The sequence below is a fragment of the Sus scrofa genome, chromosome 7 (assembly GCF_000003025.6).
Source record: "Sus scrofa isolate TJ Tabasco breed Duroc chromosome 7, Sscrofa11.1, whole genome shotgun sequence".
Taxonomy (NCBI): Eukaryota; Metazoa; Chordata; class Mammalia; order Artiodactyla; family Suidae; genus Sus; species Sus scrofa.
In genome coordinates this window covers 36,925,118-36,951,891 of record NC_010449.5, presented here as the reverse complement: position 1 = coordinate 36,951,891, position 26,774 = coordinate 36,925,118, and the positions used below count along the sequence as shown (strand labels likewise).

The following is a 26,774-nucleotide window of genomic DNA, read 5'->3' as shown; positions in this document are numbered from 1 at the left end:
AGGGTGCCACCAGGGGAGGGGGAGCAGTGAAAGAGGGGAGTCGGCTGGGGACAAGGACACGGGAGGGGATTGGATCGGCTACTGCAGTGCTGGGAGCAGACATCTGACTTGAGTTCTAACAGGATGGCTCTGGCCGCTAATGTGGAGACGGGGTGGGGAGGGGGGTGGAAAGGGCAGAAGTGGGGAGCCCCACAGGGCGGTCACTGTAATCTAAGGAGAAATGCCAGTAGCTTGGAGCTTGGTGGCAGTAGAAAAGGAGAGAAGAAGACAGATTTGGGATCTGCTTGGGAGGTAGACCTATTGGGGTGTTGGCAAGGGAAATGGGGGGGCAGGTGTGGGAAAGGGAAAGCAGGGATTAAGGACTCTGAGCTTGGGTTCCTTATCCAGGCCCTGCAGGAAGGGCTGCCTTTACTGAATGGCAAAGGAATGTGGGGGGAGGAGGGACAGATTTCAGTGGGAGGCCTGGGAGAAGGCCCCTTGACCCAGTGACCCATCCCTGGAGCCAGAGGCTAAAGAGCAGGGTCCTCTGGGCGCTGTGACTCAGAGCTGAGGGCTCCACTGTGCTCGCGTTCCCGGAGCCAGGCCTTCCGAAGCCCGCCTTGCTACTCCCGTATCTGCCGTTCTGTGTCTGTTCTCTGCCGCACCTGCGACCGGGGGTCATCTGGATGCTGAACCCCCACCCCCACCCCAGGACTTTGGGAGGTGAGGCTGCATCGATGCCGGTGGGAGGGGGTGGTGCTGCCCAGAGCAGGCCTGGGGGAGCTCAACGCCGGGAAGGTGGCCCGGGCAGGCAAAGAGTGGCCAGAGGACGAGCTACTGGAGGCTTCGGCCAGCACTGAGCTGCGGCGACACCTTCTTCTACAAAGGGACAAAGGTGAGGCCCTCAGAAATCCTCCTGGAGCCTCAGGATCATGATCTCAGCTTCCTAGAATCTGGGCTGTGTGGGTGGGGAGTGTGTGCCCAGACTTGGCAGGAAACTGCCCCAGACCCCTTCCAAACACCCTCAGAATCTGGAAAAGGGGGAGTTCCCTTTGTGGTTCAATGGGTTAAGAACCTGACTAGTGTCCATGAGGACACAGGTTCAATCCCTGGCCTCGTTCAATGGGTTAAGGATCCGGTGTTGCCGTGAACTGTGGTGTAGGTCGCAGACGTGGCTCAGATCTAGCGTTGCTGTGGCTGTGGTGTAGGCCAGCAGCTGTAGCTCTGATTCGACCCCTAGTCTGGGAACCCCCATATGCTGTGGGTGCAGCCCTAAAAAGAACAAAAAAGACAAATAATCTGGAAACGGGGATATTCAGCCAGGAAAGCAATAGGGGTGGCTTTGGGGGGTGCCCGGCCTCTGGATCATTCCTCTCCTTCATCACTGCTGGGTGCGTGAGGACCCCTGAGGTTTGGGTCCCCCTTCCAGCTCCAGGCCTTGGTTTCCCCATATTGTGGGCAAATGGAGCCAAGCCCTCCAGACGCCAGGATGTGGGGAAGAGTTAGAGTGGCTGCCCATACCTGCTGAGAGAGGTCCCTCCCATGGTGGCCTGTCCCCAGCTCCCTGTCCTGGATCCCTGGCCCCCACCTTGCCCCAGGTGTCCCACTCGAGGAGCCCTGAGCAGAGGGAAAGCCCCAGCCCGCTCCACGCTGCCACTCGATGGCCCTCCTCCCAGAACCCAAACCAGGTGGGCTGAGGTCTGGGATGGGGCCAGCTCTGGCTCCATGGTCCTGGGACCATGACCATGTCCACCTGAGACCCAGTTAGGGACTGTGGGGTGGGAGAGGTGACAGAGCTTCCCAGATCCATTATCAGTGTTTGGTTTGGGACTTTTGGAAGAGGCCCAGTTCCTGCTCCTTATTCAGGCCCTGACGATTAGACTCTGGCCTTTGATATGCCTGAATCTGGGACACAGGACTCCCCTCCCTGCCACCCAATCCCTAAACCTCAGCGCTCCCCACCCACAGAGATGTGGTCCATGGCCAAGTCCACTTCCATCCAAATAACCCCTCCCCACGGCCTGTCTCACCTGCCCAGCCACCTGCCACCCTCACCCACCCACTGCTGGGTCTCAAGAGGATACGGAGAACAGGCACATGGGGTCCTGGCCCCTCTGGACAGGCCTGGGGTCTTAAATAGGACACCCCTCAAGGACAGGAGGGAGTCTGAAATTTTCCAGCCCCCACTGCCAAGTGGGTCACTCTCTCTGGGGGAGACATTGAGGGAAGTGGTGCAGAGCCACGGGGTGACCCCATGGACAGGGCAGTGGGGAGTGGCCTGAGGCTTACTGTCTTGTGCTAAAGACACTGGTTTTAGCTTCCCCCACTCCCCACGTGTCACAGGTCATCACCAAGCATCCCTTACATCCAGACACTCCGCGTGCCAACCCCTCAGCAAAGTGCCTTTCAAACAGAAGTTCTCCTTATTTCCTAAGGTGTCCTTATTTCCACCTTGGGAAATACAGGGGCTTTGCCTGCTCCAGATGCTGGGCTGAGAGGAGGTCTGGGGCTTGGCTCTCAGCCAGAGCTCAGAGCGTCCACGGCCAGTGGACAGGGAGGAGGAAGAGGAGGGGGAGGATCGCGTGGAAGAAGAGAGGGAGGAGGGAAAAGGCAGGAGAAGAGAAGGGATGGATGGAGGCGGATCCGCGGAGGTCTTCCTCGCTGCCCAGCTTAGAGGAAGGCGTGTCTGGGGGCGGGGCCACACGCGGCTGCCTCTGGGGGCGGGAGCAGCTGGCTGAGCACGTGTGGTGAGGGTGCATCCGGACAGTGTGAGCTTGGGGCCCATTCAGCAGTGTGCATCACGAATCGGGGCACACGTGTGAGCTCGTACATCCACACCCACACCCACACACACCGTGTGAGCTCGTACATCCACACACACACCCACCCACTGTGTAGCCATGTTGTCTGAGTGGCCCTCCGATTTATTCCATTCCAGTCAGTGGTATTTAAAAAGAACCCTCTTCCGAGTTCCCGTCGTGGCGCAGCGGAAACGAATCCGACTAGGAACCATAAGGTTTTTGAGTTCGATCCCTGGCCTCACTCAGTGGATTAAGGATCCGGCATTGCCCTGAGCTGTGGTGTAGGTGGCAGACGCGGCTCCAATCTGGCGTTGCTGTGGCTGTGGTGTAGGCCGGCACCTGCAGCTCCAATTAGACCGTCAGCCTGGACACCTCCATGTGCTGGAGGCACGGCCCTAAAAATAAAAAATAATAATAATAATAATAACAATAATAATAAAAAATAAACAAATAAAAAAGAACCCTCTTCAGGATCTACTAGATGGACTTTGCCATCAGCTGGCAGGAAGAGACCTTCTGTTTGAAAGGCACTTTGCTGAGGGGTTGGCACGCGGAGTGTCTGGATGTAAGGGATGCTTGGTGATGACCTGTGACACGTGGGGAGTGGGGGAAGCTAAAACCAGTGTCAGGGAGCTCTTCCCTTGCCCTCCCCCAGGCACCCCCAACAAAGACACTTGGGGACCTCAGGGCCACCTTGGGCATAGTCACACACTGGGTTCCCACTCTTTGGCTCTAAGGATCTCACATCTTGCCACATGGCAGCCTTTCCCCTGAAGCCTGTCCCAGCCTCCGTGACCCCCAGTAATTCAATACAGACCCTGCCCCAGTCCACATGGTGCCCCCTCCTGTGCCAGCCAGAAGGGGAGATACAAGCCTTCCCTCAGGGACCCCACTCTGAGGGGAGACACAGCCCTACCCTGAGGGAGCCCCAGTCTGAGAGGAGACAGAACCCTGTCCTCAGGGAGCCCCAGTCTGAGGGGAGACACAGCCCTGCCTCAGGAAGCCCAGTCTGAGGTGGAGTCACCTCAAAGACTCGAGCCAATTGGGCAGTGGTGTATAAGAGTCCAAGTCAGGCCCTCAGGAAGCTGTTGGAGCCAAGGGCCTAGGAGTCCTGGGGGGGCCTGAGGCGCAGCGTCCTCAGTGACAGTCTTCTCAGATGTATCACTGTGAAGAGATCGGCATGAGGACTGCTCCTCAGAATTTCATGATCTTCTTTGACATGGGTTCTGCCAACCTGTGGGTGCCCTATTTTCTGTGAAAGTTCAGCCTGTTGTGAATGTCACAGGGCAAGTCCCAGAAGGTCCCTGTGACCAGGTGGGGTTTAAGTCACTGCAGGGACCAGAGGGGGTGATGCTGCAACAAGAGAGGGAAGGGCGGGACCCTGATCACCATTCCTTTCCCCTGAAACTCAAGCGCATGTCCTTCCAGCCCAGAAGCCCTGGTGGACTAACTCCTCTCCCGCAGCCATTCGGAATCTGTATTCTCACAGCGTCCTGGGACCCTAGCCAGCTTCCTGCTGAGGGAGGCTGCAGGGTCCTGGCCTCGAGGGACCACCCAGGGGGTCTGCTCCTCCTGTGGTGGGATAGATCCAGGGCTTGGCCATCACCAACAGGGGTTTTGGCCTGAGCCAGACAGAGCCAGGCACCATCTGTGAAAGATCCACTTGGATGGAATAAGGGCCTGGCCTCCTCTTGCCCCTGTCCAGCACCTGTCCTCAGACATGGCTGGCTTTTTAAAATGGAACCTGATTCCAGAGACTCTGGTCAGTGTCTTCTTTTTTCTTTTTGGCTTCCCTGGGTCATGTGGATTTCCCCGGCTAGGGATCAGATCTGAGCCACAGTTTCAACCCACGCCATAACTGTGGCAACACTGGATCCTTAACCCACTGTGCGGGGCTGGGGATCGAACCTTCGTTCCAGGGCCCCAGAGGCCCTGCTGATCCTGTTGTGCCACAGTGGGAAGTGCAGCATGGTCAGCTTTTATCTCACCGGGCAAGAGGACGTTCATCTGCTCTTTGAATGGTCAACTCATTACTGGACAGGGGCTTATGGAGAGCTGGCCAGATGCTCTGCCCTGAGCCAGGGACTGTGGCTGTACAAGAGGAACAGGAAGGTGGCAAAGGCGGGCAGGACTGCTGGCTTGACTCAGAGAAGAGGCTCCAGAAACGGGGTGTCCAGTCACCCCACAGCTGCCTCCTCCACGGTCTGACCGCACCTCTGGTCTGCAGCTGACATGATGACACCACCATGGGAGAAGTCGCCTTTAGGGGTGAGGACAGCAAGCTGTACACAGGCGAGGTCCACTGGAGCCCTGCGGTTGCCCAGGTTACTGGCTGATCACCGTCAAATCCCATCCCTCCACCAAGGGAGGAGGGCTGGGGGGCATCCTTGAAAAAATACAGGGCTTTTCCCAGCCCAGGGCAGACCAGGGCACTGGCCTGGGCGCTAAGGGAGAGCATGTGTGGAGGCGGGGAGGGGTGGCATGACCTCTGACCTCTAATGACTCCTCCTGCAGGTTGTTCATAGGGGCCCAGGCCACTGACTGCTGCTCCCTGGGCTGCACGGGTGTCACAAACACAGGCACCTCCCTCATCATTGTTCCAACTCGCTGGGGCTCCAGGGAACAGCCGAGGAGAGGGAGGCACCCCAACCCACTGTCACTGGGAAGTCAAAGGACACTGGCCTGAGGGACTCCTTCCAAATCCCGAGGGCTGGCATGTCACTTTCCTGCAGCGGCTTAATGCACCAGGGTCTCCCTGCCCCGCCGCCCTCCCTGCCCCCTTTCCCTCGAAGGCTCCCCCCTCAACAGCCCTTTTGTCATCACCACCTTGCCTGCTTGAACTCCATCTTGGTGCCTTCACTGGGGCAGTCATCATGTCCCCATTGGGGTGGGGACATAGCTGCAGTGGTGGGGAGAGGAAGGTTGGGAGGTCGAGGGGTGGGGTTGGGGAAGATTTGGGTGCAGGATGGATTTCCAGGCTGTGGGATCGGCCATCTCTGTCCCTGGAACCCTGGGAGGACAACTTCTGACCACCTGTGTCCGAGTCCCTGACTGTTTCTCCATTTTGTCACCAACAGCAGCAGAGCCCAGAGCCGTCCACCATCACCTTCACCGCCAATGGCCTCGGCTTCCCCTGCTGGGCCCTCAGCGCCTTATCCCCATGATTCTCCCATCTGTCCCCTCTTCTCTTCATACCTGGCATGGCCGGAGGACCAGGAGGCCAGGGGGAGGGGGGCCCGTTTGCAGCCTGTAGAGTTCTCAGATGTTAGATTTGCATAGGATCTTAAGGATCATTTGATCAGCTTCTTTCACAAGTGGAGTACCAGGAACCACTGTTTATCCTGAGCTTTCTGAGGTCCAGTCTGTCTGTATTGGGATACTTGTTCTGCTACTTCTGAGCCTTGTGACCTTGGACAAGTTACTTAACTTCCCTGAGCCTCTGTTCTCTTATAGGCAAAGTAGGGACAATACAATGTTTATCTCATAAGGTCCTGGAGCGATTAAATGGACCGGTAGACCTAAAGCTATTAGACAGGGCCGGCCACATGCTGAGCACCCTGTACGCACTGGTTCAGGTGCTGAACTGCCGGGTCTCTGCACGTTTGCTCTTCAGATCCTCCTGATAATCCCAGAAGCGGGTACCACCAACACCCTGGCAGGTGGTCACTCACGGAGACGTGGCACTTAGCACATGTGGACTGTCCCTGTTCCATTTGCCGAAGAAGTATGCCTGGGGGTCCTCTTCACTCTACAGATGACTCAAACCTCCAAATGTGGAGTTTCCATTGTGGTGCAGCAGAAACGAATCTGACTAGGAACCATGAGGTTTCAGGTTCGATCCCTGGCCCCGCTCAGTGGGTTAAGGATCTAGCGTTGCCATGAGCTGTGGTGTAGGTCGTGGATGTGGCTCAGATCCAGTGCTGCTGTGGCTGTAGTGTAGGTCGGCAGCTGTAGCTCCGATTGGACTCCTAGCCTGGAAACTTCCGCATGCCATGGGTGCGGCCCTAGACAGACAAAAGACAAAAAAAAAAAAAAAAAAAAAAAACCAAAAAACAAACAAAACCAAACCCTCCAAATGTGGTTGAGCTGGCCCCCCTCCTCTCCTCCCCCCTTTTCTTTGGCTGCACCTTTGGCTTGCGGAAGTTCTCAGTCCAGGGATCAAACCCCAGCCACATCAGTGACAATACTAGATCTAGATCTGTAACCTACTGAGCTTCTAGGGAACTCTGACACTGCTAGTTAACACATATGCAAGGAGCACCCTCTGTGCCTCCACTGTGGGGGCAGAGACACCATCCTGCTCTCTGAACACTAGTGATTAATCATTTCTGGGACAAGTGACAGCTAAGAGTGCAAGACTGTCTGTGTATGTGTGTGTGCATGTGTGCACATATGCTCAAGGCCATAGAGATCAGTGTGTTTCAAATTGCAGCTCACGACACATTAGAAATCAATTCAGTTGATTGGAACAAGCACTTAAAAAAATTAAATTGAGGGAGTTCCTGTTGTGGCTCAGCAGCTTAAGAACCTGATTAGTATCCATGAGGATATGGGTCCAATCCCTGGCCTTGCTCAGTGGGTTAAGGATCCAGCGTTGCCATGAGCCAGCTGTGTGGACAGAGCCATGGACATGTGACAGACATGGCTCAGATCAAGCATGGTTGTAGCTGTGGCTGTGGCGTAGGCTGGTAGCTGCAGCTCTGATTCAACCCCTAACCTGGGAACTTCCAGATGTTGCAGGTGCAGTCCTAAAAAAAAATAATAAATTGAATAGAAAAATTAGGGTGCATCCCATGTAGCATGGACTAGAATTTTACGGGGTGACTGAAGTTTTGTTTTCATTATATATTGTATGTTTGTTTATATATGGTTATGGTGTAAAATATATTTCAAACTCTGGGTTGTGGTTTAAAAAAAAAAAAAAAGCCTTAAGCCCTCAGCTCTGGTAGTTCATCCTCAGCCTCCTTCAGCTCCTCTCACTGCTATACTCCAGCCTCACTGGCCCCATCCCTTCATCTTTCCTACCTCGGGCCCTTTGCACATGCTATTTTGCCTGCCAGAAATGTTCTTTTTTCACTCTCTTCACTTGTCTAACTTGTATTCACCATGCAGTACACAGCAGAGGGGCATATTAGTCCATTTCCTCAATTGGTGGAGAAGCTGAAGCTCAGAGGGGTTAAGTGACTTGCCTAATGTCACATCGCCAGGCAGAGGTGGGCTGGGATTTGAACCCAAGCCCCTCTGATTTTAGAGCTCAAGTTCCTTCCTTAACCTTTGAGACTTGCCTGCCGACCGCTTCACCCCTTTCCCTCCAGGTCAGCGCAGTCACGGCCTCATGAGGTTTCAAGCATATACTGGCTCTCAGACAGCAGCCAGCAGCCAATCCCCGTGGCTCCGACATCTGCCTGAGGGGCTGCTACTCCGTCTATGATGCGGGCAACCTCAAGGTGGGCCTGGCTGCTCTTGTGCAGACTGGCTCTGCCTAAACCCCACGTCCAGGGGCACGCCCTCTGAGTCTCCACGTCGTGTACAACCTGGGAAGCCCCGATTTTTCAGGGGAGCCCCCATTTTTCACTCACTCCATCCAAACTCTGCTTCTCAGGGCTGAAGGTTGGGAGATCCCACATAAAGCAGCTATAGGCTCTGGCTTTGGGGAGCAAGGCAGGTGGCTGGGGAGTTAAATAGGGGGGTTAGATCGGTTCGACTTTCATGCTTACTCAATATAGGTCAGTGGGTCCCCAAAGGGTCACTCAAATACCACCGTCATGATCTTTGCAGTGTCACCACTGCTGGTTAGAATCTGCTGATGTGGGGGTGGGGGAGAGGCCAGGGCAAGTTTCACCGCCAGCTCTCTGGCTTGTGCGAGGTGCCATTTCTGGAGATGTGGGACAGTCGGTCGGGAGGAAATTGAGCCAGCCATGTGGACAGAGCCACGGACATGGAGCCCCTACTTGGCAGGACGACTGTCTCTGTGCCCACAGTTGTCCTGTCCGTCAAATGGAGAGGGCCACCTCCGGGAAGGGCCTTGGCCGGAGTGGGGGGAGGAGGGGAACAGGTTGGGAGTTCCCGGCTGGATTTCACGTCTAGGAAACTGCCCCTCCCTGTGGGACCCAGGGTGGCGGAGGAGGATGGGGAGGAGGAATCTAACAGCTGGATTCCGGGGCTGGGGGCCCAGGCCCTCGGGGAACCGAGGCTCTGCTCCTCCCCTCGGGGACCAGCCTAGCAGATTAAGTCCTCAGTGACAAGGCTTTCAGGCTGCAATGCTGCTGCTGCCTGACATTCCTCAGTTAGGAGGGTGTCATGGACACTCACAGTCCACGAAGTCATGGGTGTGATGTGTCTGATATATATCCATGCTAAAACACATTTTAATAAAACACAGCTATGCGCTGACAAGACATGTTCATCCTCATTGCACCTCAGGTCATGTCCGCCTCTCTGCAGTGTAGACAAAGTTATCATGGGTGAATGTACAGTGTCCCCACTAGCCCAGAGCTCCCTGAATAGGGGCTGCTTCCCCACCTCATCTTTGGGGGGGGGGTGTCTCTGAGGACAGGTGTTCTGGTTCCTTGCTCCTCTTTGTTCTCTTGCCCCTCTTCCTTCCTTTTAAAATGTGACTTAAGGGAGTTCTCATCGTGGGTTAGTGGTTAATGAACCCAGCGAGTATCCACGAAGATGCAGGTTCGATCCCTGGCCTCGCTCAGTGGGTTAAGGATCCAGCATTGCCGTGAGCTGTGGTGTAGGTCGCAGGTGTGGCTCTGATCCTGAGTTGCTGTGGCTGTGGTGTAGGCTTGCAGCTATATCTCTGATTCGGCCCCTAGCCTGGGAACTTCCATATGCCGTGGATGCAGCCCTAGAAAGACAAAAGACAAAAAAATAATAATAAAAAAATAAATAAATAAATGTGACTTTAGGGAGTTCCCTTATAGTGCAGTGGGTTAGGGATCCAGCATTGTCACTGCAGTGGCTTGGGAGGCAGCTTTGGCATGAGTTTGATCCCTGGCCTGGGAACTTCTACATGCCGCAGATTTGGCCAAAAAAAAAAAAAAAAAATTGACTTTGTAAAACTTTTAATTGACTTTTTTTTCTTTCTTTTCTTTTTCTTTTTTTTTTTTTTTTGCTTTTTAGGGTCCAACCCATGGCATATGGAGGCTCCCAGGCTAGGGGTCTAATCAGAGCTGTAGCCACCATCCTATGCCAGAGCCACAGCAACACCAGATCTGAGCCATGTCTGCAACCTACACCACAGCTCGCGGCAACGCCAGATCCTTAATCCACTGAGCGAGGCCAAGTATCAAACCTGCAACCTCATGGTTCCTAGTTGGAGTCCTTTCCGATGAGCCACGACGGGAACTCCTAAATGACTTTTTTTTTTCCCTGGCCGCAGCATGCAGCAACTTGATGTGGGATCTCAATTCCCAGACCAGAGATTGAACCCCGGGCTACAGCAGTGAAAGTGCTGAATCCCAACCACTAGACCACCAGGGAACTCTCTTTTATTTTCAGCCCTGCCCATGGCATGAGGAAGTTCCTAGGCCGTGGATTGAACCTACACCACAGCAATGACTTGAGCCACAGCAGTGAGAAGACTGGATCCTTAACCCACGGAGCCACCAGGGAACTCCCCTCTTGTTAAAAAATTGACATTCATTACGCATACATACAGAAAGGTAGACATATGGAGTATACAATGCTGATGTCCCCCAGACCCACATGACCGGAACTCAGCTCTGTCAAGAAGCAGAACAGCATCCACACTCCCCAGAAATCCCTTCTTTCTTCAGCTCCTCCCCCAACCCCCTGCCCAATTTAAAGATTCTGACTCAGCTGAGAGTTATTGAAGGCTGGCTCTATGCTGGCACTTTTATAATCATGGTTTTATTGGATTATTACAGCAACCCTAAGGGGCAGAGGATTATCCATTTATAGTTAGGGAAACTCAGGCTCTGAATGGGTAAGTGAATTGTCGGGGTCAAAGAGTCAACAAGTGGTGGTGATTGGTCTTCTAAAGTCATTTCTGTATCATACATCAGCGTCACATTCTTGACTATGTGGAAAGAGAGGTGAATGAAGCATTCCGAGTAGGGTCCATAGGTCATCAGAAATAAATCGGGAGTTCCCGTCGTGGCACAGTGGTTAACGAATCCGACTAGGAACAATGAGGTTGCGGGTTCGATCCCTGCCCTTGCTCAGTGGGTTAACGATCCGGCGTTGCCGTGAGCTGTGGTGTAGGTTGCAGACGCGGCTCGGATCCCGAGTTGCTGTGCCTCTGGCGTAGGCCGGTGGCTACAGCTCCGATTCAACCCCTAGCCTGGGAACCTCCATATGCCGCGGGAGCGGCCCAAGAAATAGCAACAATAACAACAACAACATCAACAACAAAAAAGACAAAAAAAAAAAAAAAAAAAAAAAAAAAAAAAAAAAAAAAGAAATAAATCGGCATGGGAGTTCCTGCTGTGGTGCAGTGGGTTAGGAATCTGACTGCAGAGGCTCAGGTCGCTGTGGAGGTGTGGGTTTGATCCCCCGCCTGGTGCAGTGGGTTAAGGGATTCAGCATTCTCACAGCTGTGGCTCGAATTCAATCCCTGGCCTGGGAACTCCCATGTGCCGCAGGTGCGGCCATAAAAGAATAAAAAAAAAATCTGCATGGACATTTCTGAGATTATTTGCCCCCAAACATCTCTAACTTCTTCTGGGGACGTCTCCTATCTTCACTCTTCAAAATGCTTCCTGAGGGAGCCACCAGGTTCTTACAGGGCCACCATTGGTTGGTCCAGGACTGAGCACCTGATCCAAGAGGGGCTTTTCAGAGAGTTTTCCTGGGAATTTTGATTTCATTAATTCTTTCTTTTTTTTTTTAATTTTTAAATTTTTTTTGTCTTTTTTTTAGAGCCATACCCGTGGCACATGGAGGTTCCCAGGCTAGGGGTCTAATCAGAGCTGTTGCTGCCAGCCTACACTAGAGCCACAACAATGCCAGATCCCAGCTGTATCTGCGACCTATACCACAGCTCACGGCAACGCTGGATCCTCAACCCACTGAGCAAGGCCAGGGATCAAACCTGCAACCTCATGGTTCCTAGTCGGATTCGTTTCCACTGAGCCATGATGGGAACTCCTCATTCTTTCTCTGGAAATGTAAAACTCAGATATTGGTGGTCGGTTATGTGGAGAAAGGCAGCCTACAGTGAGTGAGAGAGAGAGAGAGGGAGAGGGAGAGGGAAGGGAAGTAGGAACAAAAAGCAAGCTCCTGGTAGTGTCTGGATCCCAGATTTCAGGTGACCCCGAGGCCCTGCCCCATCCTTCGCCTTCCTGCAGCTGGGTGGCAGTGTGACATGCCTCGCCATCCATTCAGTGCACCTGCCTTTCCACCTAAGCCGGACAGTCATTGTGGCCTTCGAGCAAAGGTACATCAATCAACAGACCAGAGGGAAAAAAACATCGGTCTGTCTATCTATCCATTTACATACACAGAAATCAGTTTTGGGCTGTTGAGATAGAGACGGGTAAAGTGGACACCACTATTTTTTTTTTTTTTTCCTTTTAAGGCCACACCTGCGGCATATGGAAGTTCCTGGGCTATGGGTGGAATCAGAGCTGCAGCTGCCGGCCTACACCACAGCCACAGCAACCCCAGATCCGAGCCACATCTGTAAGCTACACTTCAGCTTGTGGCAATGCTGGATCCTTAACCTGCTGAGCAAGGTCAGGGATTGAACCCAAATCCTCACGGGCACTATGTTGGGTTCTCAACCTGCTGAGCCCAACAGGAACTCCACGGGACTTCACTATTGAATGGCAATAAGGTAACCTACCTTGTGGGGCTGGTGTGAAGTTGCCTGATGAAACAAATATAAAGCATCCTGCCTGGTACAACTTCAATGATGGGATATGTTGGTAGGGAAGGAAGAGTCTATCTTAAAACCTTGGACTTAGCTTTTCCTTACAGTAAAGTTCCAAGTAATAAATGTAGAAGGAATGATGGAAATAGAAAAGCATCATCAGGAGTTCCCGTTGTGGCGCAGTGGTTAACGAATCCGACTAGGAACCATGAGGTTGTGGGTTCGATCCCTGGCCTTGCTCAGTGGGTTGGGGATCCGGCATTGCCGTGAGCTGTGGTGTAGGTTGCAGACATGGCTCGGATCCCACGTTGCTGTGGTTCTGGCGTAGGCCGGTGGCTACAGCTCCAATTAGACCCCTAGCCTGGGAACCTCCACATGCCGCAGGAGCGGCCCTAGAAAAGGAAAAAAAAAAAAAAAAAAAAAAGGCCATCATCAGCACCACCATAACAACTGCTGCAGGCAAGAACCAATAACGGATGTGAAAATTGATGGGCAGGAGAGCGATGAAAAACAGGATACTTACATAGTCTCAAAGTGCCTCCCCAGAAAGTACTAATTATTACGGGAAAGATAGTTGCTATACCTGGTAAAAGCCTCACCTTACTCACCTGGTAGAAACCTGGTGGACCTCACCTTAACCAAGTGATTAAGGTTAAATCACCAGTAATAAGACACATTCATATCATGTGACTCCTGAGAGCAAGCCCTGAGACAGGTATCACATCTCTGAGGTTTCTGCTCCAAAATGCATGCCCGCCGTCTCCTCATGAGAAAACATCCGAATAACCTAAACGAAGGGACATTCTCCAAATGGGCTGATCGGTACTTTTCAGAAGGAGTCAGGTCAGGTCATGAAAGGCAAAGAAAAACCAAGGCGAGGTCATGGGTGGAAGACAAGACAGGACAACTAAATGCAATGCGGAAGACTAGATTGGATCCTGAATCAGAAAAAGGACATTAGTGGGGAAACTGGTGAAATTCAAATAAGGTCTATAAATTGGTTAATAATATTAGACCAGGGTTAATTTCCTGGCTTTGATTATTGTACTTTGGTTATGATGTAAGATATTAACAAGAGGGGATTCTGGATGAAAGGTTTAAGGGAACTCTCTGAACTATGTGACTTTAATCTGAAAATTATATCAAAAGGAAAAAAAGCAGAAATCTTTGATTACGGGGGAAAAAAAAAAACAAACCACCTCAGATCCGGTTTGTCCCCAACAGTGTTGTGTTTTTTCTTTTTCTGCCACCGCATGGCGTATGGAAGTTCTCCAGCCAGGGATTGAATCCATGCCAGACCTTTGACCTACACCGCAGCTGCAACAAGACTGGATCCTTAACCCACTATGCTGGGCCTGGGATTGAACTGGCACCTCCACAGAGATAAGCTGGAAATTAATCCACTGTGCCACAGCAGAAACTCCTCTTTTTTTTTTTTTTTGTCTTTTGTCTTTTTAGGGCTCCACTCACGGCATAAGGAGGTTCCCAGGCTAAGGGTCGAATCAGATCTGCAGCTGCCAGCCTACACCATAGCTCACGGCAACACCAGATCCTTAACCCACTGAGCGAGGCCATGGATCAAACCTGAGTCCTCATGGACACTAGTCAGGTTCATTACCTGCTGAGGCACAATGGGAACTCCATAGACTCCTCTTTTTTTAATTTCTAAAATTCATTAGTTTTTTTTTTGGCCGTGCCTCTGCATGCAGAAGTTCCGGGGTCAAGAACTGAACCTGTGCCACAGCAGTGACAACACTGGATCCTTAACCCATTGAGCCATCAGGGAACTCCTGCCCCCAACAGGTTTGATTGAACTAATAGAATGGTATAAGTATAAGATACAAAATTTATGGAGTTCCCATTGTGGCTCAGTGGGTTAAGAACTTGACTAGTATCCATGAGGATGCGGGTTCAATCCCTGGCCTTGCTCACTGGGTTAAGAATCCGGCATTACCACAGGCTGCAGTGTAGACCAAAGATGCCGCTTAGACCTAGCATTGCTGTGGCTGTGGTGTAGGTCGCAGCTGCAGCTCCCATTCAGCCCCTAGCCTGGGAACTTCCGTGTGCCACAGGTGCGACCCTAAAAAGCACAAAAACTGAAAAAACAAACAAAAAAAAACCCTACAAAATTTAAGGAATAAACTATAAAACCAAGATGACAGCCAAAGCTGTAACTAAAATTCATGTAGACAGTTGTCAAAGACTTAAGGTTTAGAAAGTCCTTGTTCCTGGAGTTGAGGTGCGGTCTCTTAGCTGTGTGAATTTATTTCAGAGGTTAGCATACACGGAGAAACTCTGATCCCTGGCTCAGTCTCTCACCTGCTACAAGAGACCCTTCCTCCTGTACTCCTCAAAAAGTTCTCCTTTAGCCTCTGTTTGAAGGACCCTGATAACAAGGAACCCACTACTCTCTTCCTTGGGTTGATGTTTAGTTTGTGCCCAAGTGCTCTCAATAGAAATAAGCAATCAGAATCAACCCAATGAACAGGGCCGAGTTATGCTCGCTCCCAAGATGATAGAGGCCTGCACAGCCACTGAAAGTGATAAGAACATGGCTTATCTCGATTCTCGGAAGTGTGGATGTAGTAATCTTAAATAATGAGAGCAGAACAGAAGTAGCATTTACACACTGATTACGGCTGTGTTAAATCTCAGCGTGTACATTAAGAGCTAGAAGATAATTTAGTAATTTAGAATCATGCAAACAGTTGTCATTTCAGGTTGCCTTGGTTTTCTTTCTTTAAAGAATATATGTTAGCATTTTTTTTTTCTTTTCTAGGGCCGCACCTGTGGCATGTGGACGTTCCCAGGCTAGGAGTTGAATGGGAGCGGCAGCTGAGGCCTACGCCCTAGCCACAGCAATACTAGATCCGAGCTGCATCTGTGACCTATGCCGCAGCCTGTGGCAATGCTGGATCCTTAGCCCACTGAGTGAGGCCTGGGATTGAAGCTGCATCCTCATGGACACTGTCAGGTTCTTATCCTACTGAGCTACAGTGGGAACTCCGTATAGGTATTAGAATTTAAATGAAATCTGGTATCCAGAATTTTTCCCAAAACCCTCCATTAAAGGACTTGAGGATTGTCATTTCAAAATGGAGAATGGCTATGTGGAGCACTAGATTGGGAGGGATCCTAGGCCAGGTCTCAGCGCCATGGGAGAGAGTGAGCTGTTTGATTAGTGATGTCTGCCACAGGTGAGGGATTGGCAGTGGTGGTGTGCGGGCTAATCACGGCCATCTCTTCTTTTTTTTTTTTTGCTATTTCTTTGGGCTGCTCCCACAGCATATGGAGGTTCCCAGGCTAGGGGTCGAATCGGAGCTGTAGCCGCCGGCCTACGCCAGAGCCACAGCAACGCAGGATCCGAGCCGTGTCTGCAACCTACACCACAGCTCACGGCAACGCCGGATCGTTAACCCACTGAGCAAGGGCAGGGACCGAACCCGCAACCTCATGGTTCCTAGTCGGGTTTGTTAACCACTGCGCCATGACGGGAACTCCTGCGGCCATCTCCTCTTGAGGCACTGCCAGCTTCCAGCATCACTTTTTTTTTTTTTTTTTTTTTTGCTTTTTAGGGCCTCACCTGCAGCATATGGACGTTCCCAGGCTAGGGGTCCAATCGGAGGTACAGCCACCGGCCTACACCACAGCCACAGCAATGCAGAATCCGAGCTGCGTCTTCGACCTATACCACAGCTCACAGCAGTGCCAGATCCTTTACCCACTGAGCAAGGCCAGGGCTCACACTGGCAACCTCATGGTTCTTAGTCAGATTCGTTTCTGCTGCTCCAGGACGGGAACTCCGCCAGCATCACTTCTGTATTCACTCTGAAAGGTGAATGGGATGTTTAAGGGGCTGTGTGTGGGAAAAGATCTCTTTTATTTGTTACAAGTGATAGGATTTGGGTCAAGCCACTGGGATATAAGGTGGTATGGAATAAATACCATAAGGAGAGGAAAAGCAAAATTCTCCACAATAGGGGCCAGTTTGAGAGCAGGTGGGCACCGTAGGGAAGGCTCTGTGGCATCTGTACAGGGGTCTTGAAGGATGAGATCTTGCAGGTGGAGATGCTTGAGAAGGGTATTGCCAATGAAGGACACGGCACGGAGCAAAGTGTGGAGGCTGGGAAATAACTGGCCTCCTGGAGAGCAAGAAAAAGTCGCCATGGCTGGAGCACAGAGCCAGTGTCAGCTCATAGTAGAAGATGAGCACGGAATTGTAGGAGGGGGGCCAGACTGAGTGTGTCCTGATGGCCAGAGTGATGAGTCTGGATCTTTTTTACTTAGGCTTTGATGAGGTGTGTGCGTGTATGTGTGTGTTTATGGCTGCTCCTGCAGCGTATGGAAGCTCCCAGGCTGGCCCACAGCCATGCGGGATCTGAGCTGTGTCTGCGACCTACAACACAGCCCATGGCAACACCGGATCCTTAACCCACTGAGCAAGGCCAGGGACCAAACCTGCATCCTCATGGATACTAGTTGGGTTCTAAGCCCCTGAGCCACAGTGGGAACTCCTGCCCTTGAATGACTTCAAAGGTGTCCTCTGACTCTCGCTCTAGGAGGAGAGGTCCTGAGGGATGGGCTGAATCGGACATGTAGAAGGAAGAGAAATGGGCTTTCCAGGAAGGGGGGGCTGGGTCCTGGGGGGCGGGGGGCAGACAAGGACTTAGAACTTCTGAGGACCCCAAGGAGACAGACAGGGGCTCAGAGCCCCAGGGCCTGGAAGCCAAGCAGGTGGCCTGGCTCAATGCAGCAAGCCAGGGATACTCAGAAGGGATGTGGTGTGACTGGGGTTTGGGGACGGTTAGCCCACAGCCATTAGACACCTCGGGTTCTGCCAGAGAGGCCAAGGCCCATGTTGGGGAGTCTGGTTGGCCTCTTAGGGGACTTAGGGGACCCCATGGATTCTGCTCTATTCATAGGATGTGATTCCAAGGAGAGGGTGGCTTTCTTTTGCCTGCTCTATCAAATCTGTGATTCTCCCACCCCAAGGATGGCCCCAACTCAGTACCTTGCCTTTCACTCCAGAGTCCAGCATGTCCCTGGACACGACAGGGAGGAATGGGAGCTGACTTGGCCTTGAGACCCAGTCAGGCAGGTACCTCCCTCTCTGTGCCAGGCCTGGGCAGACCTCTAGTGCCCTCCCTCTCCTCCTCCCTACAGGCTGGGCTGGGGGGAGGCTCCAGGGTGCTGGCTGTGCAGTGGGTGGCAGGGGCCAGAGTGGAAAGTCCCCATTGGCTGGATTACATCGGCGGTTGGCAGGCCTGGTCTTGGCCTTCTGCCTGGGGCTCAAGGGCCTGGGAAATCTGTTTGGAGCCCTGAGTGAGGGGTACAGGGTGGCAGAGAGGGTATTGGCCTGGGGATTTTTTCCACTTGCCCTAAAATGGCGAGTTCTCCTATGCCAGGTGAGTGGGCGCTAGGCCAGCTCCAGGTCACCTCAGGCAATGAGAAGCTTGTAGCTGGCAGGCAGGGAGGACCTGGGAATGAGGAACGGAGGAGGACACAGCAGATCAGGCTTGGGAGCCAAAGAAGAGGCCGATGAGGGCCGGGGAAGAGGGTGATGGGGAAGGGGCAGGGGCTGGGGAAGAGGGTAGACACACAGGGGTTTTAGGAGAACTAAAGACGTGGGCAGAGGCGCAATGAGACAGAAGAAGAAAGACGTGGAAAAGCAGCATCAGGGGCCTGCACGTCCCCTTGCCCAGCCCTCCTGCTGTCCTAGACTAATGCCAGAGGCACACCCAGAAGCCAGTAGGGTGTTCCACTGTGGTGCAATGGGATCGGTGGCATCTTGGGAGCGCTGGGACGCGGGTTTGATCCCTGGCCCTGGCACAGTGGGTTAAGGATCTGATGTTGCTGCAACAGTGGCTCGCATCTGATTCCTGGCCGGGGGAACTCCCTATGCCATGGCGCAGCCCAAAAAAGAAAAGAAACCAGTATGACTTACGCTGTGAGCATGTCCTGAGCATTTGCTGAATTATGAAGAGAATTTCTCCAAATGCCCCATCTGACCAGGAAAACCTCCCAAACCTCCCCCCGCCGCCCAGCTCTGACTTGAGCCACTGGCCACCCAGCTCCACCACGTGCATCCCTGCTGAGAAAAGAGCCATCGTTACCACCATCAGCACCACGCTCACTACCACCGTTATCGTTACCCTCATCGTAGCTATGGACCCCCCATCCCCTGGACACCCCACACTGTGTCCCCCAAGGGCTTGGAGGTGCTGGAGCCTCTGGGTGCCTCACCACTATACCAGCGAGTCTCAACATTTTTGCTCCCAAAAGGGACATTCGGAAATGCCTGGAGACGTGTGGTTGTCACAGCTGGGGGTGCCGCTGGCATCTAGGGGCCAGAGGCCAGGGATGCTTTTCAACCTCTGGTAGAGGCAGCAGAGTTATCTGCTGCACAGTGTCAGAAGTCCTGAGGACAGAAAAACCTGCCGACAGATCCTACTGTCCTCACTCCGCCCTTCTCGGGCCCTCGCCCCAAAGTGTCCACCTCACACCTCTGGTTCCTGGACAAGAAGTCAACAGGGCCCTGCTGCGTTGGGCTCTTTGTTCTCTTATCGCTTGCAGCTCCTGGCCGCCACTGCTTCTACTGAAAAGTCAATATGATGAAGAGCGCTTTGCGGCCGCCCTCACAGGGGAAAACACACAGAAACAATTGAGGCCCGGAGCCCGGGGTTCGTCGGGGATGGAGGTCATGCTTGTCCAGGGCAGGGAGGCGGGGCCCGGGCTGCGTCCCCAGGGGTATAAAGCAGGAAGGAGCGCTCGGGCCTTCACTCCACGGCGACGCACGACGTAGGGTCACTTCTCTGCTGCGGCCAGATGGGCATGGGCATCATGAAGTGGATGGTGGTGGCCTTGGTCTGCCTCCAACTCTTGGAGGCGTCGGTTATCAAGTGAGTCTGGGGCCCGGCTGCTGGTCTGCAAATGCGGGTCTGCAAGGGGCGACCTGCTGCTGCTCTGGGATTTCTAGATTAGAGCGATAAGCGGCACGAGTCAGTGTCAGACAGGATGCAGAGGCGGGAGGAGACGCAGCCTCTGCCCTCAGGAAACTTCCAGGAAAGGGAGAAGCACCATCCTTTTCCCAGTGATGAGAAAAGATGGACTTGGAGCTAAGAGAAGAGGGGTGACTGCCACCCAAGCAGACCCTGAATGGCCGGTACAATTATTTCTGGATACGGAGACGTTTGCTAGACGTTTCCTTAAGGCCCCCAATTTGTTTGGCATATGCCAAAATCATCTAAGCAGAAACAGCAGTCATGTAATCTCTATATGCTGTGGTGTCGGAGGAAGGGAATGAGGTGGCAGGGCTCACAGATGTCGGGAGGGCTCCCGGCCTGCCACACTGCCTGTGTTTCCACATTAAACTGAATTTTGGGGGCGTGAAGAGATGATTTCTCTCAGAAACTTCTTTTAATATGCAAATTCCGGGCAGTTCCTGTGGTGGCTCAGCAGTAATGAACCTGACTAGTATGCATGAGGACGCAGGTTCGATCCCTGGCCTCGCTCAGTGGGTTAAGAATCTGGTGTTGCCATGAGCCGTGGTGTAGGTTGCAGACACGGCTCGGATCCCACATGGCTGTGGCTTGTGGTGTAGGCTGGCAGCTACACGTCTGATTTGACCCCTAGCCTGGGAACTTTCTTATGCCTCGGATTCAGCCCTAAAAAGATAAAATATATATATATATATATGCATCCTGCAGCGATGGTAGCAAGAAGCAACTATCAGCCTTCATAGCTCAAAGAAAATGGGTTTAGCAGAGAATTTCTGGAGAATGCAGGGTCCTGAGGGAATGGGGACAAGATGGAGAAAGAAGTGAAAGAAGCAGGAATTCTGGAGCCGGGAGCAAGTCTGGGTGGGCCTGCGGAGAACCCCAGCCAATGGCAGTAAGCAGGTCTCGGGGGCACATGGGCAGAAACCCATAATTCAGAAGTTCTAGTCCCAGAACCGATCTGGGCCCCCAGGCCACCCAGGCCAAACTCCCCACCATCCCAGGGTCCTGAGAGGACAGTGATGGGACCCAGGCCAGACAGGTGGCAGCATGAGCAGAACTAGGACCCTGTCTTCTGAGCCCTGGTCTAAGGCCGTTCCCTTGGTATCTGGTGCCTGAGGGCCGCTATACACGAGAACTCTCTTGGGGGTGAACACGCCATCTCTGAAACCTTTTTTAAAAATGCCCCAGTTCTGCAAAGGGTAATGTCTGGAGTCCTCTTCCCTTCCTGGGAAAGAGTTTATGGGATATTCGAGAACAGAGGACCAGGGATGGACTGTGGACCCATGAGGAGGGTAGGTGCAGGTGTGGGTGAAGGTTTCTGAATCTCAGAGTCTTTTTTTGTGGCCATGCCCACGGCACGGGAAGTTCCTGGGCCAGGGATTGAACCCAAACCACAGCAGTGACCGGAGCCACAGTGGGGACAATGCCAGATTCTTAACCCATTGAGCCCCCAGGGAACCCGTTGGACCAAATCTTGAGAAGAGTTTGTAAAGAGAGAGGAAGAAAAAGAGAAGTAGAGGGAGAAAGAGATAGAGTGAGACAGAGATGGAGAAGGGGAGGGAGTTTCTGTTGTGGCCCAGCAGGTTAAGAACCCAACATAGCCTCTGTGAGGACGCAGGTTCGACCCTGACCTTGCTCACTGGGTTAAGGATCCAGCATTGCCGTGACCTGCTGTATAGGTAGCAGATGCGGCTTGAGTCTGGCGTGGCTGTGGCTGTGGTGTAGGCCGGCAGCTGCAGCTCCGGGATTGGACTCTTAGCCTGGGAACTTCCATATGCCAACGGTGTGGCCCTAAAAAAAAAAAGAGAGAGAGAGAAAGAAAAAGGGAAAAAGGGAGACACACAGACCCATGCAAACATCAGCACATGGGGACAGAGTGGCAGGGAGTCTGAGGTGTACAGTTAGAGAGAGAGGCGCTGTGGGAGAGAGGGACCCCTGCCCTGACCCCAGCCCTTCCGCAGAGTCCCGCTGAAGAAATTAAAGTCCATCCGTCAGGCCATGAAGGAGAAGGGCCTGCTGGAGGAGTTCCTCAAGACCCACAAGTACGACCCCGCCCAGAGGTACCGCTTCGGCGACTTCAGCGTGGCCTTGGAGCCCATGGCCTACTTGGAAGTGAGTCCTGACCCTTCCCAAGGCTCCTGAGCTCCCTGCTGCCAAAGGCTGAGGGCCAGGCCTGGGCTGCAAGCGGCACCCTCTCATCTGGCCCCCGGGGCCTGCCCCCTTCTCCCAGACCTGCCAGCCTGGAGACTCGATGGCCCAGCAGTGCCTGGGAGGGGCAGTGGCTGCCCTGGCAGCTAAGTCCACAGAGACCTCTGCAGCTGCCCTGCGCAGGCTCAGGCAGAGGGTCTGGGGGTTCTGGGCAAGCGTGGAGGGCAGGCTTGGGCCCCTGCTTCTGGTGTGGGCTGTGGGGCAGGGGCTGGTCACGCTGCCATTCTGCCCACGAAGAAGGCTAGGCCTGAAGGTCCCTGGGTCCCCCCAGGGCTAACTGGCCTGCCCTATGCCCGCCCCCCACCACCCCAGGCTGCCTACTTTGGCGAGATCAGCATCGGGACCCCACCACAGAACTTCCTGGTCCTTTTTGACACCGGCTCCTCCAATCTGTGGGTGCCCTCTGTCTACTGCAAGAGCCTGGCCTGCAGTGAGTGCTGGGCTGGGCAGGGGAGGGTAATGACACCCTCTGGGGAAGGGCCATGCTGCCTAAAGATTGCTGGGGGCGGGGCTTCAGTCCTGAAAGGGCCCAGAGACTCGGCCAGGGTCACACGGCATGCCCAGGCCACGGGGAAGAAGCTGGGCACGGAGCTGGGTGGCCCCTCTGCCTTCCTCGCTCCCCAGTACATATTCATTGGTCCCACTCCGGCCCAGCCCAGCCCTTCTGCCCGGTGCTGTTCACTGTGGGCGATGCCATCCATCCCTCTCGGTGCTACGACCCTTTTCCCATGATGCAGGGTTGTCTCTGAGGGATGCGGGAGAACAGTACAGGTGTGGTCTCCCACTTGTATTTGTTTGTCTGTTCGTTTGTCTTTTTAGGGCCACACCTGCGGCATAGGGAAGTTCCCAGGCTAGGGGTCCAATTGGAGCTGCTGCTGCTGGCCTACACCACAGCCACAGCAACGCGGGATCTCAGCCGCATCTGCACTGTATGCCACGGCTTGCGGCAATGCTGGATCCTTAACCGATTGAGAAAGGCTAGGGATTGAACCCACATCCTCATGGATTCTAGTTACGTCTTAACCTGCTGAACCACAATGGGAACTCCTGTAGCTGTGTTTGGAGATGTTCACTCCTGGGGTTGCCTTGGTCCCTATCAAAGCCTTGGGGTTTGGGTCTTGACACCTCTAGACCAGAAGGCACCCGCACCCCCCCCCAACGCCGTTGGCCCCACGCTTGGCTATCACAGGATCTTGGCGTGGCTGGCTTCTTGGGGTGAGGGGAGGCTCAGGAAGGCACAGATGCCCCAGCAGCACCCCTCTGTCTGATGAGTCATCTCTCGGCCCTCACCGTGTGTCAGATCTGCTGGGGGCCGGGGAGACGGAGGTAAATTCTATACAACCTGCCCACAGGGAGGTCACTGTCCTAGGGTGTCTCAAGATTCTGGCCGTCAGAGCATTAGAGGGGGCTTCAGGGTCAGGGCTGGCCAGTTCTTTTGGACCTTCCAATGTCAGGGACATCAGCTGGCCACCTCCTGACTCAGTGGCGGGGGTGGGATGTGGGCCCTGGATGTCAGCACAGGCTGGGAGACAGTGGGGGAGCCCTGCAGGTCTGAGCGTGGCCCAGCCTGACTTCCAGAATCTTGCCTCCCCTGCAGCCACCCATGCCCGCTTCAACCCCAGCAAGTCCTCTACCTACTCCACCGACAGGCAGACCTTCTCCCTGCAGTACGGCAGTGGCAGCCTCACTGGCTTCTTCGGTTACGACACCCTAAAGGTGAGCGATGCCCCGGGATGTGAGGAAGGTAGATGGGGCCCCGAGCTGGATTCGAACCTTGTAGGTCTCAGCATCTGATGATGGACAGACTTAGATGGAGGCCCTGAAAAATATGGGAAAACATCTCTGGCACTACAGGCTGGGAAGTCAGTACCATAAAGCCTCATCCATTGGCTCGCTGAACCCTCACAGAGGGGTATCGGGGGTCAGGCACTGAGGGGACCATGGTGGTTGGGGTGACCTGGTCCTTTTCCTGAAGGAGCTTAGAGCCTCGGGATGGAGGCGGCTGCAGCAGCCAGGAATGGCTCCTTGGAAGAGCAGGTGGCTTGTGCAAACCTGTCAAGAAGGGAAGAAGCAGAGGCCAGGGAGGAAGAGAGATCAGACCCTTGAGGGGTCTAGGTAGGGGCCAGTCTGGGGGAGGTGGGTGGAGTGACATGTGTCCCCTCCCATCCTGTGTCTCCTCCAGATCCAGAGCATCCAGGTCCCCGACCAGGAGTTCGGCCTGAGTGAGACAGAGCCAGGTACCAGTTTCCTGTATGCCCAGTTCGATGGCATCATGGGCCTGGCCTACCCCGACCTGTCTGCGGGTGGGGCCACCACTGCCATGCAGGGCCTCCTGCAGGAGGATGCGCTCACCAGCCCAGTCTTCAGCTTCTACCTCAGCAAGTAAGAACCGCCCAGCCCCCCTCAGCCCTGCCACCGGGGACGACTGGGGCTGGTCACTTTGGGGTTTGGAGGTCTCCCAGCCATCGTGCAGCAGGGCCTTTCCTCCTGGGCTTCTGACTCTTCCCCACTTCCTGAGTCTGTCCCTGGCCCCCATGGCCTCTTCTTTGACTCCTCTCTCTTTTTTGTCTTTTGTCTTTTTAGGGTCGCACCCACGGCATATGGAAGTTCCCAGGCTAGAGGTGGAATAGGAGCTGCAGTTGCCGGCCTACACCACAGCCACAGCAACGCCAGATCCTTAACCCACTGAGCAAGGCCAGGGATCAAACCTATATCCTCATGGATGCTGGTCATGTTCGTTAGCGCTGAGCCACGACAGGAACTCCTTCTTTGTGTTTCTTGGCCCAGACAAAACCTCTCCCTCCTCTGGCTGAACTCGGCTTTGAGTACAGCTGCTGATCCTCAGTACCTCTTGGCCTTACCTCCTGCCCGGAGTCTGGGTCAGCTCCTTTACCTCTGACCAAATGTTTTCCATCCGGACACCTCTTTTGTGTAGTAATTTATTGCTTGCAGATCCTTGTATCTATTGTTCTACCAGATCCTGGAAGCTTCAGGTTCAGGTCCAGGTCCACCACGAACTCCTAACACGCTGTTATCCTTACCACAAACACAGCCAATGGCGGTTATTTATTTTTTTATTTTTGTTTGTTTGTTTTTTAGGGCCAAACCTGCGGCATATGGAGGTTCCCAGGCTAGGGGTTGAATTGGAGCTGCACCTGCCGGCTTACACCACAGCCACAGCAACACCAGATCCGAGCCGTGTCTGCAACCTACACCAGAGCTCATGGCAACGCCGGATCCCCAACCCACTGAGCGAGGCCAGGGGCTGAACCTGCAACCTCATGGTTTCTAGTCGGATTTTTGCTGTGCCACGACAGGAACTCCCGTGGTTATTTATGAGGCTGGGTCTCAGAGCCAAGTGGTGGGAAGGGGTGTGTGGCCTGGGATGGACTTTTCCTTGTGTGCTCTCCAAAATAGACAGCCCCCTTCTGGAGACAGTCAACAGCTACTCTTTGGGGCTTAATTATTTGAATCTGACTTTCGACAATATTATCCTGTCACTAATGTTGCTGACCTCTGTTTACAAGTACTCTGAGTCTTGCCTTTAGGAGCTTCGATTCATCTACTGTCTAACAGGGGTGGCGGGGGCGGGGGGGTGGGCTCTCTTCTACCCAGGCCCTACCTGCCTCCAATCCCAGCAGAAAAGTAACAAGCCGGGCCCGGGTCTGGCTCCGCATTTACAGGCTCCACCAGCAGCATGAAGTGAAAGGGAGAGGAGAAGGCAGCACAGGGCAGGGTCGGGGCCAGACGACCAGCAGCTTCCCCAGGGGCAGCACTTTTCAGAGCAGCAGCATCGGGGAGCCTACAGTACTGGGAATTCCAAGCTCCAGTCAAAGATGAGGGGATTCAGCCTCTTCCCCTCAGGAAGCCCCAGTCTGAGGGGAGACACAGCCCTGTTCCCAGCGAGCCCCTGTCTGAGGGGAGACACAGCCCTGCCTCAGGGAGCCCCCGTCTGAGGGGAGACACAGCCCTGCCCTCGGGGAGCCCCCGTCTGAGAGGAGACACAGCCCTGCCCTGAGGGAGTCCCCGTCTGAGGGGAGACACAGCCCTGCCCTGAGGGAGCCCCAGTCTGAAGCCTGGGGCAGGACCTCTGTTTTCCTCTGGGGGTGACGTCTCAACAGGGAAGACTTTTTCCACAGCCACTCCCTGACTCACCTTTCACTTTACCTCCCGCAGCCAGCAGAGCTCTCAGGACGGGGGAGAACTCGTCTTGGGGGGTGTGGACAGCAGCCTGTACACCGGTCAGATCTACTGGGCCCCCGTCACTCAGGAGCTATACTGGCAGATTGGCATCGAGGAGTGAGTCTGTGTTGGGACCTGGGGATGTGGGCACTTCCTGTCACACACACACTGCTGGGGGGTGGGGACAGAGGACCCTGGAGGCCTGCGCCCGAAAAGTCAGAGCTGACGTCAGCTGGAGTGTCAAGGCCCAGGTCAGCCTGGAGAAGACAGGTGGGGTGGGGACAGCATAGGAAGCAGCGGGACTTGGATCCCCAGACATTTCAGACCCTGTAGTCCGACTCTAGGGATGTCGAGATTAGAAACTGGGGTCTCTGGGTGTGTGTGTGTGAGGTAATTTGTTCAAAGTACTTACAAAGAATTAGGAGCCCTGGCCTTCAGCGTTTCTGGAACCATCCTCGGAGCCTTTTTTTTTTTCTTTTTTTTTTTTTTTTTGTCTTTTAGGGCTGCACCTGTGGCATATGGAGGTTCACAGGCTAGGGGTCCAATTGGAGCTGTAGCCGCCGCCGGCCTACACCACAGCTCACGGCAACGCCAGATCCTTAACCCACGGAGCGAGGCCAGGGATCGAACCCGCAACCTCATGATTCCTAGTTGGATTTGTTTCCGCTGCGCCACGATGGGAAGTCCCATCCTTGGAGCTTTTAAGAAAGAGATTCCAGGAGTTCCCGTCGTGGCGCAGTGGTTAACGAATCCGACTGGGAACCA

General features: G+C 53.9%; 1 protein-coding gene across 3 annotated transcripts in view; it reads left to right on the top strand.

Moving 5' to 3' along the window:
* Window positions 512-26,774, top strand: part of PGC (progastricsin) — a 29,112-nt gene continuing 2,849 nt past the window's right edge. Inside the window, exons 1-6 of one of the 3 annotated variants that reach the window (XM_005665970.3) lie at window positions 512-874; window positions 21,581-21,731; window positions 22,140-22,257; window positions 23,425-23,543; window positions 24,010-24,209; window positions 26,004-26,126. In XM_005665970.3, the coding sequence (XP_005666027.1) occupies window positions 21,618-21,731; window positions 22,140-22,257; window positions 23,425-23,543; window positions 24,010-24,209; window positions 26,004-26,126 (674 nt within the window). In that variant the 5' untranslated portion in view covers window positions 512-874; window positions 21,581-21,617. The other 2 variants (XM_021098676.1, XM_003128394.4) reach the window with 2 other exon arrangements.